General features: G+C 40.5%; 2 protein-coding genes across 3 annotated transcripts; both read left to right on the top strand.

The window, feature by feature from the left end:
• The first annotated feature begins 3,709 nt into the window (after positions 1 to 3,709).
• LOC132470657 (SUZ domain-containing protein 1-like) lies at positions 3,710 to 7,295 on the top strand. Its single transcript, XM_060069462.1, has 4 exons — positions 3,710 to 3,977; positions 4,484 to 4,533; positions 4,635 to 4,901; positions 5,022 to 7,295. Exons 1-4 carry the CDS (start codon positions 3,927 to 3,929, stop codon positions 5,134 to 5,136), a joined length of 483 nt encoding a protein of 160 aa, XP_059925445.1. The 5' UTR covers positions 3,710 to 3,926; the 3' UTR covers positions 5,137 to 7,295.
• Positions 7,296 to 7,748: 453 nt separating this feature from the next.
• Positions 7,749 to 13,137, top strand: necap2 (NECAP endocytosis associated 2). Of its 2 annotated transcripts, XM_060070229.1 has the most exons (8): positions 7,749 to 7,945; positions 8,684 to 8,784; positions 9,808 to 9,912; positions 10,305 to 10,386; positions 10,736 to 10,844; positions 11,214 to 11,343; positions 11,464 to 11,554; positions 11,860 to 13,137. In XM_060070229.1, the coding sequence occupies exons 1-8, from the start codon at positions 7,851 to 7,853 to the stop codon at positions 12,314 to 12,316; spliced, it is 1,170 nt and encodes a 389-aa protein (XP_059926212.1). In that variant the 5' UTR covers positions 7,749 to 7,850; the 3' UTR covers positions 12,317 to 13,137. The 2 variants fall into 2 exon arrangements, with proteins under 2 accessions (XP_059926212.1, XP_059926213.1); XM_060070230.1 differs by lacking the exons at positions 10,736 to 10,844; positions 11,214 to 11,343; positions 11,464 to 11,554; positions 11,860 to 13,137 and having other exon boundaries at positions 7,753 to 7,945; positions 10,305 to 10,392.
• Positions 13,138 to 13,354: the final 217 nt, after the last annotated feature.

Raw genomic sequence — 13,354 nt, 5'->3', positions numbered from 1 at the left:
GTACATTCGTTTTGTGACACCGGGCAATGCTTTCTTTCTTGAAAGCGTCTTACTGTACCATACCATATTTATTTATTTATTTAAAAAAAGACACTTATATGTTATGACTGCATACTTATATTTATTGTGCCTATTGCTGTTGTTTGTGTTTGTATTTTTGCACTGTTTTATTTTGCACTATGGGTAGTGAGCACCACCCCCAATTTCATTGTACAAGTTTGCACAATGACAATAAAGTATGAATCTGAATGAATCTACTGACTGTAGCGTCTTATGGGGAAAGAAGCAACGGTGATTGACCGTACTAAACACCTTATCCATTCTATGGGTCTGTGAAATGCAAATGAAATCAAATGTAGCACATTTTATGTTTTTGTTGTAATGCCCACCGTTTTTATTTGTATGCCCACCGTTATTATTATTTTTTACTGCCGTTTATGAAATAAATATGAACTAATGCCACAATTATTCATGTCTGCGATCATCACAGAGTCCACAAGCAACGCAGTTCTCAACGATGCCTCAATCTAGCGCACCGTCGAATTCTGCGCCCACACTGTAAATGCAGGAAAAATGAGGCAAACCCCAACCAAATGTTTTCAGGTCATTTGTCGTCCTCATAGAGTGGCGAAGTCACGCCCCTTCCGGTAGGGCTCATGGGACCTATGAGATCGAAAAATATGAATGGGTGTCAATGGAGAGAAAATAATTATTTTCTGGTCCCAGTCTTTATATGCCCTGGATTACACATATGTTGTTTGTGGATTTAAAGGATAATTTTTCATGCAAAGAAAACTAAAAATGTTCGTGAAGAAGTTTGATAATTTCAGGTTTTATGTGAGGCCGCTTTGTGAACTACAGCTCTTCGCTGCTCTCGACGCATATGATATACGTCACCACACCCGCCCTTGGAACTCGGCACAGAGATGGCGATCTCTCTGCCCCACTTCACCGCTTTTTCCAAGGGGAGGATAAAAGCATCGAAAGAGGTGAAAACCATTATAAGTCGGGGCACGTGCAGAGTTTCAGTTATGCCGATGGGAAGATTGTCGGTCTTCTCCACGCCAGTCGCAGGGAGCGTGACGTCACATACGAGCCGTGTAGTCTTTCTCGTTGTGTTTTCACTACAGCCTTTATCTGAACAATTGCACAATAAACGGTCGAACTCTTTGCATGAAAAATTATCCTTTAAATCCACAAACAACATATGTGTAATCCAGGGCATATAAAGACCGGGACCAGAAAATAATTATTTTCTCTCCATTGACACCCATTCATATTTTTCGATCTCATAGGTCCCATGAGCCCTACCGGAAGGGGCGTGACTTCGCCACTCTATGAGGACGACAAATGACCTGAAAACATTTGGTTGGGGTTTGCCTCATTTTTCCTGCATTTACAGTGTGGCCGCAGAATTCGACGGTCTTTATATGCCCTGGATTACACATATGTTGTTTGTGGATTTAAAGGATAATTTTTCATGCAAAGAGTTCGACCGTTTATTGTGCAATTGTTCAGATAAAGGCTGTAGAGAAAACACAACGAGAAAGACTACACGGCTCGTATGTGACGTCACGCTCAAAATAATTATTTTCTGGTCCCAGTCTTTATATGCCCTGGATTACACATATGTTGTTTGTGGATTTAAAGGATAATTTTTCATGCAAAGAAAACTAAAAATGTTCGTGAAGAAGTTTGATAATTTCAGGTTTTATGTGAGGCCGCTTTGTGAACTACAGCTCTTCGCTGCTCTCGACGCATATGATATACGTCACCACACCCGCCCTTGGAACTCGGCACAGAGATGGCGATCTCTCTGCCCCACTTCACCGCTTTTTCCAAGGGGAGGATAAAAGCATCGAAAGAGGTGAAAACCATTATAAGTCGGGGCACGTGCAGAGTTTCAGTTATGCCGATGGGAAGATTGTCGGTCTTCTCCACGCCAGTCGCAGGGAGCGTGACGTCACATACGAGCCGTGTAGTCTTTCTCGTTGTGTTTTCACTACAGCCTTTATCTGAACAATTGCACAATAAACGGTCGAACTCTTTGCATGAAAAATTATCCTTTAAATCCACAAACAACATATGTGTAATCCAGGGCATATAAAGACCGGGACCAGAAAATAATTATTTTCTCTCCATTGACACCCATTCATATTTTTCGATCTCATAGGTCCCATGAGCCCTACCGGAAGGGGCGTGACTTCGCCACTCTATGAGGACGACAAATGACCTGAAAACATTTGGTTGGGGTTTGCCTCATTTTTCCTGCATTTACAGTGTGGCCGGAGAATTCGACGGTCTTTATATGCCCTGGATTACACATATGTTGTTTGTGGATTTAAAGGATAATTTTTCATGCAAAGAGTTCGACCGTTTATTGTGCAATTGTTCAGATAAAGGCTGTAGAGAAAACACAACGAGAAAGACTACACGGCTCGTATGTGACGTCACGCTCAAAATAATTATTTTCTGGTCCCAGTCTTTATATGCCCTGGATTACACATATGTTGTTTGTGGATTTAAAGGATAATTTTTCATGCAAAGAAAACTAAAAATGTTCGTGAAGAAGTTTGATAATTTTAGGTTTTATGTGAGGCCGCTTTGTGAACTACAGCTCTTCGCTGCTCTCGACGCATATGATATACGTCACCACACCCGCCCTTGGAACTCGGCACAGAGATGGCGATCTCTCTGCCCCACTTCACCGCTTTTTCCAAGGGGAGGATAAAAGCATCGAAAGTGGTGAAAACCATTATAAGTCGGGGCACGTGCAGAGTTTCAGTTATGCCGATGGGAAGATTGTCGGTCTTCTCCACGCCAGTCGCAGGGAGCGTGACGTCATATACGAGCCGTGTAGTCTTTCTCGTTGTGTTTTCTCTGCAGCCTTTATCTGAACAATTGCACAATAAACGGTCAAACTCTTTGCATGAAAAATTATCCTTTAAATCCACAAATAACATATGTGTAATCCAGGGCATATAAAGACCGGGACCAGAAAATAATTATTTTCTCTCCATTGACACCCATTCATATTTTTCGATCTAATAGGTCCCATGAGCCCTACCGGAAGGGGCGTGACTTCGCCACTCTATAGAGTGGCGAAGTCACGCCCCTTCACGCCACCTTAGGTTTTTATTTATTTATTTATTTAGGTCGCAGCACAAGCCTGGTCAATGTATATTTACTTGACTAGATCGAACGTAGTCATACTTAATGTTTAACCAACACTTTTTCTCCTACTGTGAAAGGCCCCATCAAATAAAGGTTATGTCATCCAAATGAATTGCTCCAAAACCTATGAGGATTTTTATATGGAACAAAAAGGCAAGTTATACAGCAATATATATATATTTATACAACGGGGGACCTAAATCCAGCGATCTGATTGTATTTTATTTCACGAAAACCAAATGCTGTGAAGTGATTTGTTTATTAAATATAACAATTCCATTAATACATTTGATTTTCCATTAAAAAAAAATTATATTATATATATTACATTATATATATATAATGCCCATAATTGTCTATATATATATTTGATTTATGTTACATATATATCCATGGATCGATCACCTTCTGGCCGACCTTATGAATAAATAGGTCGGTATCTATTTGGGACAGAATATGCGACAGCGTTGTCCTTAGAACTACCACTAGGAGCGCCCAAGTCCACTTATTGCGAAGTTACCTATAAGGGATTTTTCTAATTTATAGAGGAAGAATTGAGGATTCCCTGATTGGTAGCAAGACAATAACACAGACAGAACATTTTAGAATACGCTTACAATATCAATTACAACTTAAAAAATGGATCAAAATTAGTTAAAATACAGCAAATTGAATTTAGATTTTGCGGCCACATCAGCCTGGACACGATTCCGCATAAACTAAAGAAGACGGAGCTGTCGGGATCTATAAACATGGACGATGAGGAGATTGCAGATAGCTGGGAAGAAGCGGCGGACAGCGGGGTATGGAAGACTTTGGTCTTTACGAGATTGTAGTCTTACGTTAATCGACACAGGTCCGATCATTGCATAGCTTCCTCTACTAGTAGGTCGGAGAGTCGGAGCCTTGATTTTCCAAAAGTATGTTGTTTTGAGAACAGCGATGAGCCTGGATCTATCTGTCTGCGGCTCTGCAGGCCGCGTCCACACTGAATCGCACAGCCTTGATATCGGACGAAATTCACTTTTTTTTTTTTATTGCCTGCATAGGTAATTAATAATAATGCAAATCTTACCCACCTTGTCGGCAACCATATAAGGCTTTTATCATATGGTGTTCTTATTGTTGTGGATATTAAATTTTACATGGCGTTTTGATTTACAAACGGAACACTTTCAGCTTTATTCATTTTTGTCTTATGAATTATATTACATCTCACAGAATTTATGCGAAAGAATATCGACCTAGCAAATTATGATCATATGGTACGGAGCCTTTCAGTTCTTATATTCTTTGTTTATCTTTTTAGGAAATAGAGAGAAGACTCGAGGCAAAGCTGAAAATAAGTCGAGAAGCAAAGTAAGTAAATAAAATAGATGTTGAACAAAATCAAAAGTGGTCAATGTACATTTTTCAGTCACGTCGTCTTTTGTTAACATATTTTTCCTTTTTTTGATTAGGAAATCCAGCTTGAGTTCAGGAAGCTCAGTCGTGCGTACTGGTGTTGTAATCCAGGACGACTCGCTACCTGCAGCACCTCCACCACAAATCCGCATTCTCAAGCGTCCTTCAAACAACGGCATGATGGGAAATCCTTCATCCTCTCGACCCTCACAGCAGATGAAGTCTCTCGCCCAGCGAGAAGCTGAGTATGCAGAGGCCAGGAGGAGGATTCTGGGGAGTGCAAGCTCTGACGACGCCCCCCAGGACAAACCATCTCAAGACAGGTGAGAGAAACCCACCTGTATCCCAATGTCACTTAAATCAATCATTCTAGAATATGAACAGAAATGAATCAAAGTAAAGTATCTAGGCGCTAACAATACCTTTCTCTCAATACATTAAAGGCATGCTCGAGTTAGTGGTCAGCAGCCACCAGCAGAACCAGTCTGTCCAAACGCTCATGTGATCCGTCAACCCTCCGGGCCGGACGGTACTTCCGGCTTCCGCTTCTGCAGATAAATAAGAACAGGCTGCCCATCCAATGAAATCTGCCATTTTCCTCCCCCTGAATGGCCATCTAGAGTGGATATCGAACCAGGTGTGTGGGCGGCATTGTGTATGACACAGGGAGTGGTGGGATGGATTACACACTGATGGATGAACACATGAAGATGAGACCAAAATATGAACCGTTCTGCCCCTCTACACTCTGTTGACTGCCATGCACCTTGCCTTTTGCCTTGTCTTTTCCCCGTGTGGAACTGTGAAAGGGGCTGGTATAGATTTTCCTGCAATCAGAAGCCCCTGCGGTTCTATGCTGGGATAAGAATAATTCCTCAGGTCCCCACACACTGTGATATTCCCCATGATGTAACTATTGAGCTGGCCAAGGACGTGCCACTCTCGTGGGCTGGCTACGAGCCAGGACAACAGGTTTGTATTGGCCAAGAGAGGATAAGGAAAGAAAAATAATCTGCTGGAGGTTTGTGACATATCTACCAGGGACCAACTTGCCATTTCTGGCCCTTTGCCTTGGTTTTCGTTTAAAAGCGACTGGATAGTTAATTGGAAAGTTATGAAAAGAGAGTTCTAGTTCAGATTTGTTTTTGTAAAGTGTCAAGAAATCACTATGAACAACCAGCAGATTTCACAAACGAATGCCAGTAAAGCGGTACCTGGTGGAAAAGTAGTCTTTGGCCAAAGATTGTATAAGTGAGTTATTAAATAGGAGTAAGTCTTGGTTTGTAAAGCAATAATTATTTTCCCTATTGCCTGCATACCTTTTTACATTTGTTTTTTTATTATTTATTAGTTAGTTTTTATTGGCCATTTCAGTTGTATTTTTTTGGTCTCCATTTTTCTTTTAAATATTATGTTCAAGAACATTGTTTATGTCAAAGAAAGAAAAATAACATTACAATCTGCTTTCTCATAAGAATTTTGACACATTTGAGAAGGTATTTCAACAAATATAAATCTACATTGAAACTATCCCTTTTATGAATTTGAAATGTCCTATGTTTATTTAGGTCAAGTATAGTGACACAGCCTAGAAAAATCCTCTTATTCTTTAGTAGTAAGATTGAAGAACTTAAAGATGTAAACACTATGTGTTGGTGTCTAATCTATAGCAGAGAAATGACCAAATACAAATTAAAAATACACCAAAAAAAGATAAACGATACACTAAACCATGACACTATTTAGCGGGATCATGGCTGATTTCTGAATATATTCATAGGTTTTAGTAAGATATTCTTAAGATCATTTCCTTCCACACATTTGTATTACTTGTTTTACAAATCAACAACACCATGCCAGGTTTTTCAGCATAATTTCCTTGGGGCTTTATTTAAATAATGATGCATGGTTGGACTTGACACAGGAGAGGAACATTTCTTTTGGGAGAAAGTATTCTACAAGCTCTTTGGCTGATCTAAAACCTAAGAAATTCTGGAGGGATTAACCATTAGCCACAAAGTCTGCCCATAGTCTAAAATACATGCTACCATAATTGTACCATTCATTGGAATTTCCCCGTTCAATGGCGTATTCAAAATGTCTTTCTTTGCTAGAGGTTGTTTTACGATGCAGATTAAAATCTATGTATTTTGCCTCATGTAAAACTGTCAACCTTTCTAGCTCTGAAATAGTTTAACATACAATGAAACGTGTCTTAATTAGTTAGCCAAAATTGGATAGAATTTGTTATGTTTGTATGTAAGGCCCAAGATGAAAGGATTCTCAATTTAAAGTATTGACAAAGTTGGCTTGCTCTATATGCTCTAACAAAGTGTTTCCCAACCTTGGGTTCGGGACCCCACCGGAGTCTCCTGACAAGCATACAGGATCATGACAATACAAAAGAGGTCTAGACTATGATTCATACTGCACGCAAGCGATCTACCACTTACTGGTATGGCATGGTGATGATATGGTCAGAACAATGTGGGTTTTGTAAGAAGATGCAAGTCTTGGTTGTCTTATTTTCAGATCAAAAAATGAGGTTGAGGCACCTGCTCTTTAAGCTCTTATGCTCCAACATTAGCATTCTTTTTTTTTAATCATACCCAGTAGTTAAATTCAGCTATAACTTTGTTTTAATTTGCTTGTCCTTTTGAAACCTGAAAAATGTCTTAAATTCACAATTACCCTTTAATAAAGACGGTGAACATGAAGCAATGCATTTTTGTTCTTATTTTTTGTTAAATTGTTTGTTATGGTTTATTGTACATACTGTTTTTTGGTATTTGCCTAAGTGGTAGTAGACAGACATTATAGCCCTGTAGAAAGCATCAAGATTCGAAATTCAACACACCACGCAGCAATGTATAACTTGGAAGCCTCAGGTTATCTGATGGTGTTGTTCGCATTATTGGTATCAGAATTGATATTTCTTGTGCAAGATCTATTTCAATCTAGGGTATGCTGGTCAATTCAGTACTTTGTACATTTAATGCGCAAAGTTTGACCACAGCTTTGAAACTGAATTCAAGTTACATATAAATATATAATTCATCTGACCATAGCTAAAACAGTTTGTGGGCCAGTATCAGATGATAAGTGGGTTGGACAACTAGTGCAAAATGGTGACGCGTGAACCATCCTCGCCATCAGAGGCGCTGTGTAGATAAACACAACCCCTCATCGGATTTGTCTGACTTCTGTCTAATTTCAAGCCGCCACTGGTTGTCCATTGAATTTTCTAAGTTTACTTTGTAAAACCTGACAAAATGGCAGAAGACAGCGGTTATGAATCTGTCATCTGTGTAAAGCCAGAAGTGCACGTATACCGCATTCCGCCCCGTGCCTCTAACCGCGGATATCGGTAAGCATGTCGAGTTTGTGGAGAGTAACTGGGCTTCTACTGTTAGTTGAGCTGACAAGGATATGGGTCGAAGAAGAGTCGATCATTTGGCTAATTTGGCTAGCATTGCTTAGCTGTCCGAATAAAATACGTACACACAAGTGAGGAAATGATCGGACTTTCTGTTCTGCTAAAACCATATTGTGTTTGATACTTTCAGGTCGGTCACATGCATACATTGATCCTCAAAACAGCGGGTTGTCTGTATACCTGCTGGCCAGGTTTCACAACATAAGGAATCGTGCATACACAGAACGTCTGATGTTCATGTGAAAGGATTTGAAACAAGAACGTTTTTTGTTTAAATAACAATCCATAGTGTAGGTGTTTTTCAAGAACAATCTGTCCTAGATATTATCTTGTTATCTCATTATTTTATGGGTTGACCGGAGAAATCTGGACAACAAAATATTCCATTGCATCTTTTACAGATGGTAAATATTGTTTAAAACGAATGTCATGACTTGTCTATGGGGAGAAACATCCGAAGTTACAACAGGAGTAACTTAAAAATTGGTCAGGGGACACCGCCTCTTGATATCCAAGCCACTATAACTGTTTTAGTCTGCTAAGCATGTGTAACTAACTATTCTTTCCCAAGCTCTACATCATCTGGGTGTAGAAAAGACGGGTCATCCACGGGGAAGCAATACAACGGTTCTGTGAATGACCATCACAGTGTACTGTTATGTTTACCAGGGCGGCAGACTGGAAGCTAGATGAGCCGGCATGGACTGGCAGGATGAAAATAATCTCTAAGGGCAAGGTGGCGTTCATCAAGTTGGAAGACAAAAACTCAGGTAAACACAGGCTGCATGCCATGGTATGGTTTCACTCAGTTGACCACTGAATGCAAGGTGTCATTATATTCACCATGTATGAAGCCAGCACCATGCCTTCTGCCACGGTCTGTGCTTAAATGGTAGGTCACATTCACATACACCTGCTATTAGAGAATGTTTTAATAAAAGGTTTCATAAGTCCATATATTTACATAAAATAAATAAATATATAAAACGTGGGACAAACACTGTTTTTTATTACTATACCAAACACTCTACTTTATTGTTTAAGATCTTTGTAGTACACAACATGTCTGACTACAGGCCCAAACATATAATTAGGGCCCATGATCTTTTTTAAGTGGCTATATTTACCTTCCACTATTTGCAGCCTGCGTTCCTTCATGAAGTGGGTTGTTATGTATTTACATCTGGATTAAACAATTTTTATGTTATATACTTAACTGTGGCCGCAGCTAGTATCGTCACCACTTCAAAATGAAGCAAGCATGTTTGCTGTAACTATAAACAAAGTTTTTAGCAAGATTATTGGGTTAAATTCTCAAAATTCCTGAGCTTTTCTCCTGGATCCTCCGTGAAGATTTAGGGTGCAACTCCACCACAGTTTTCTAAAATCCTGTGGTAAATGCTGAAGTGTTTTCATATGTTGCCCCCAACCCCCGGTTTATTTCCAAACATAATTTTAGAAAGAGCAAGAAATTGCATCTCTTCACATTTCAGATCGTTGCCTTTTGGGTCATGACTGGTTTGTGCTTATGCATGCAAATGTACAACTTCTGCTTCAGGAAAGTAGGAAGTAGATCTCCTTTATTCAGCAGAAATGGGGAGATTCGCAAACGCTGTTTCTAAACGGTAGATTATAGTTCTGCACCTTGTAGCGCCACCTGCCGCTATGCGGTGAGTCTACACATAACCGGCAAGGCCAAGGGACTATTGCGTTATTGCAGAAAATGCATTCAAAAGAAAAAGGTATTCAGTTCGTCTTCTAATGATGCATGGGCCTTGCCTTGTGGTTTACAGGAGAGCTCTTTGCCCAAGCCCAAATGGACCAGTACCCAGGTTGTGTTGTGGAAGCCGTCACAGACTCCAGCAGATATTTTGTGATGCAGATACAGGATGACAGCGGTACGACATTTCAATATCAATTGACAGTTGGTTAGGTTTTTACGTAGATGTAGTGGTATATGATTCATATGTTAAAGGAACTTCAGACGTGACTATCTGTGTAATCTTGATCCTTAGCCTAAAGAGGATATTGTGGCGCAGTTACAAGATATTTATAAATCATGACGTCGTGGTGAAAACTTGTCATGGTGCACATCCAAAACATGATGCAAATAAAAAACAAAACACACAGTATAGGTATAGGTATCCTTGGATGTATTTAGGGTTCGGTTCCATGAATAACCCAATGCCTTATACTGTATTGAAGGCCATTAGTCCCAAATGGCATTGAAAACATTCTTTACATTCCTATAACAATCGTGATTGCATCCTCGTCCTGTTGCTGACTACAGGACGCCACGCATTCATCGGTCTGGGGTTTGCTGACCGTGGAGACTCCTTTGATTTCAATGTGGCCTTACAGGACCATTTCAAGTGAGTTGCACTTGACACACAGTTCCTCCATTTCTACTTTTATGACCTGTTCGTACCTCTGTACCTGAAGAGGTACTAACCGTAGAGGTACTGACCGTACCTCTGTACTGCATATGATTACACATTTTATTTGGAAAGATTAAAATCTTGTTTATCACCTTAACACCACATATATTTACCGGAAATGTGTGCCTGAATATTTGCCGTTGAACTTGTAGAAGGAATGATCTATCAGTGTTTACGACCATTTAAAGGAAAACCATTCAACCAACGTAAGCCAAGTGGATCATCCTATGCAATAGGATGACGGTGAGTCCTGCCCACCAACAACTCTGTGTTTCCTGTACAGATGGGTAAAACAGGAGAGTGAGCTCGCAAAACAAGAAGCAAACCAGAGTGTGGCCCCCCCGCTGGACCTTGGCTTCAAAGACGGGCAGACCATTAAGATCAGCATCGGGGTAAGCACTTGGGCCCAAGCAGTATTGTTTAGGTATAGAGGTATCGATACGGGAAGAGTGACATATTATAGTTGCTATAGTTGTATACCTAATGGCAATTTTTGTCTAGCCTCCGTGGTACGTCGTTGCTTATCGATTCTACGGTCTTTAATAATTCAGCCCAGGGCCGGTTTCTAACCGAGTCTCGCGGTACCCATCCCTAAATGTCACCCCCACAGTGAAATATTGCAGAGAATAAGAAAAAACTAAATGGTGACCTTCAGGTTGAGGTTTTTACCTCAGGAAAAAAAGAGGTCATAGTCAAAATGTCAATTGTGCTAAAAAAAAAAAAATATATATATAAATATGTTTTGGCTTTCCTTCTTCCAGAACGTCAAAACGAAGGCGGGCGGGGCCAAATCACGAGCCATGCCAGGGGGCCTCCTGCCCCCTCCACCGGGAGGGGCCAAGATCGGGTCTCCGCAGAGCCCCCCGCTCACGCCCCCCAACACCGTGATGCGTGAGCTACCACTTTGGTCTTCTTCGGTGGTGTTATTTCTTGTCTCTCGTCGTGAGGCGATGGCGCCCGCGGTTCCAGTTTGACATGGGATGTTGTTGTGTTTCTCTCTCCGGACCCCAGCCTCCCTGTTGGACCTCGGCCCCGGGGCCCCCGCGGCCCAGCCCACGCCGGACATCTGGGGAGACTTCACATCGGCGCCGGCAGGCTCCAGGTAACTTAACGGTTTTCTTTTGTCACATACTCATACAGGATAGGCATTGAAATGTTTGTGTGACATACTCTGTATTTTCTGTGTTTAAAATGAAATTAAATACAATCTGAGTTTTAACAGATTATTATAAATGCATGTAAAAATAAAACTGGATAAACAGGGAGATGTACAGCTAAAAAGAAAACGTGCTCAGAAAAGGGACTCGGTCACTGGACTAGGTCTATTTGGGGGTTTTGTTTTGTCATTGGTATATCATGATTGGTATATTGTTCGCTCCATTGACATATTTCCTCTTGTTTTAACAGCCCCAGTAACGATACACAACATCTGGATGGGTGCAGTTTTAAAAAAAACTCCGGAAAACCAAAAAAAAAAATCTCTCTCTCTCTCTCTCTCTCTCTCTCTCTCTCTCTCTCTCTCTCTCTCTCTCTCTCTCTCTCTCTCTCTCTCTCTCTCTCTCTCTCTCTCTCCTCTCTCTCTCTCTCTCTCTCTCTCATCTCTCTCTCTCTCTCTCTCTCTCTCTCTCTCTCCCTCTCTCTCATCTCTCTCTCTCTCTCTCTCTCTCTCTCTCTCTCTCTCTCTCTCTCTCTCTCTCTCTCTCTCTCTCTCTCTCTTCTCTCTCTCTCTCTCTCTCTCTCTCTCCTTTCCCCCCCCCCCCCCTCCCCGTACATTCCATGGACAAAAGGATTGTGGCAAAAGACCAAGAGAATGTTTAAAAAAAACCAGCCAGTCTGGTTTGCAGCACTTGCACTTAATGAGTAACTGATTGTTGTGAGAACACCCCCGACTCCTTTGACTACACCGTTTCAGTAGAGAAAACCATACGTTTTTATTGTATCCCTTTTGATGGGCTATGCAATGGGAATCTCAAGACCTTTTTTGAATCCAGTCACATAACTAATCTGGACGTTGTCGGCCCTCCCAACGGTGTAAAAACCAGTGCATGAGTATGCTCTCTGTTGGACAGGTGGGTGTATTGGATGTGGAGGTTTGAAGAGAAACATAGTTGTCTGTCACACTAAAAAACACATTAAAAAGCCTTCTATGTTTAATCAAGTGTGTTGCTCTGCTCCATCTGAACTACGCTAAATATTTATCCATTTTACGGACTGTTTTTCCTGTTTTATCAGCTTCATTTTCAGATCAAGCACAGACCTCTCATAAGGACAGTTTTAGGCATGTGGGGAAAATGTTTTTTTTTTTGATCCATCCTCGTTTATGTTTGCATATTTTCTCTTCTGGTTCGTCGTATTCGTGATTCCTGAATGTTTATGAAGGAATATTTTGAAATTAAGATTGAGACATTTGGAAAAAAATTAGTTCTCATGCCTTTCATGCATTTTTCTTTCTTTCATGAATGTGTTAAAAAAATCAATGATTTTATTGTTTGGAAAACTATGAACTTTTATGCTAACATCAATGTCTTGCCTAACATCTTCAGTACTTCAAATCTACCAAGGTGCCTTTTTAAATGAGAATCTTTCTGATTCGTGATCATAATTTGAAATCAATATTTTCATGAGTGCCTTACTTTAAAATGAATTCAACGATAAGCTTGTCTTGTAAATAAACGTATATGGGGAGTTTTTGTGTATTGTTTTCTTTTTGCCTTTAAAGGGGTGGGGAATAGACCATAATCAGCCATCTTTAGTGTGGTGTATCTACTTGTTTATAACCCCACCGTGTTGAAGTAAATGAATCGTAAGGAGGTAGATTGTACTGCGCTAACTGAGATTCATCGCCGTGGGGTTGATTGACTCAAGACAGTATAGCAGTATAACGGTGCAGTTCCTCAAGATG

This window comes from Gadus macrocephalus, chromosome 13 (assembly GCF_031168955.1).
Source record: "Gadus macrocephalus chromosome 13, ASM3116895v1".
Classification (NCBI taxonomy): Eukaryota; Metazoa; Chordata; class Actinopteri; order Gadiformes; family Gadidae; genus Gadus; species Gadus macrocephalus.
The sequence above is the reverse complement of the archived record's forward strand: the minus strand, read 5'-3'. Positions and strand labels throughout refer to the sequence as shown.

Bases quoted from the DNA above. Each gene is read 5' to 3' on its own strand.
- necap2 (XM_060070229.1), top strand. From the start codon at position 7,851: ATGGCAGAAGACAGCGGTTATGAATCTGTCATCTGTGTAAAGCCAGAA. The intron at 8,785-9,807 runs GTAAACACAGGC...TGTGGTTTACAG, and splicing joins GTTGGAAGACAAAAACTCAG to GAGAGCTCTTTGCCCAAGCC. The intron at 10,845-11,213 runs GTAAGCACTTGG...TCCTTCTTCCAG, and splicing joins CCATTAAGATCAGCATCGGG to AACGTCAAAACGAAGGCGGG.
- LOC132470657 (XM_060069462.1), top strand. From the start codon at position 3,927: ATGGACGATGAGGAGATTGCAGATAGCTGGGAAGAAGCGGCGGACAGC. The intron at 4,534-4,634 runs GTAAGTAAATAA...TTTTTTGATTAG, and splicing joins AAAATAAGTCGAGAAGCAAA to GAAATCCAGCTTGAGTTCAG. The intron at 4,902-5,021 runs GTGAGAGAAACC...AATACATTAAAG, and splicing joins GACAAACCATCTCAAGACAG to GCATGCTCGAGTTAGTGGTC.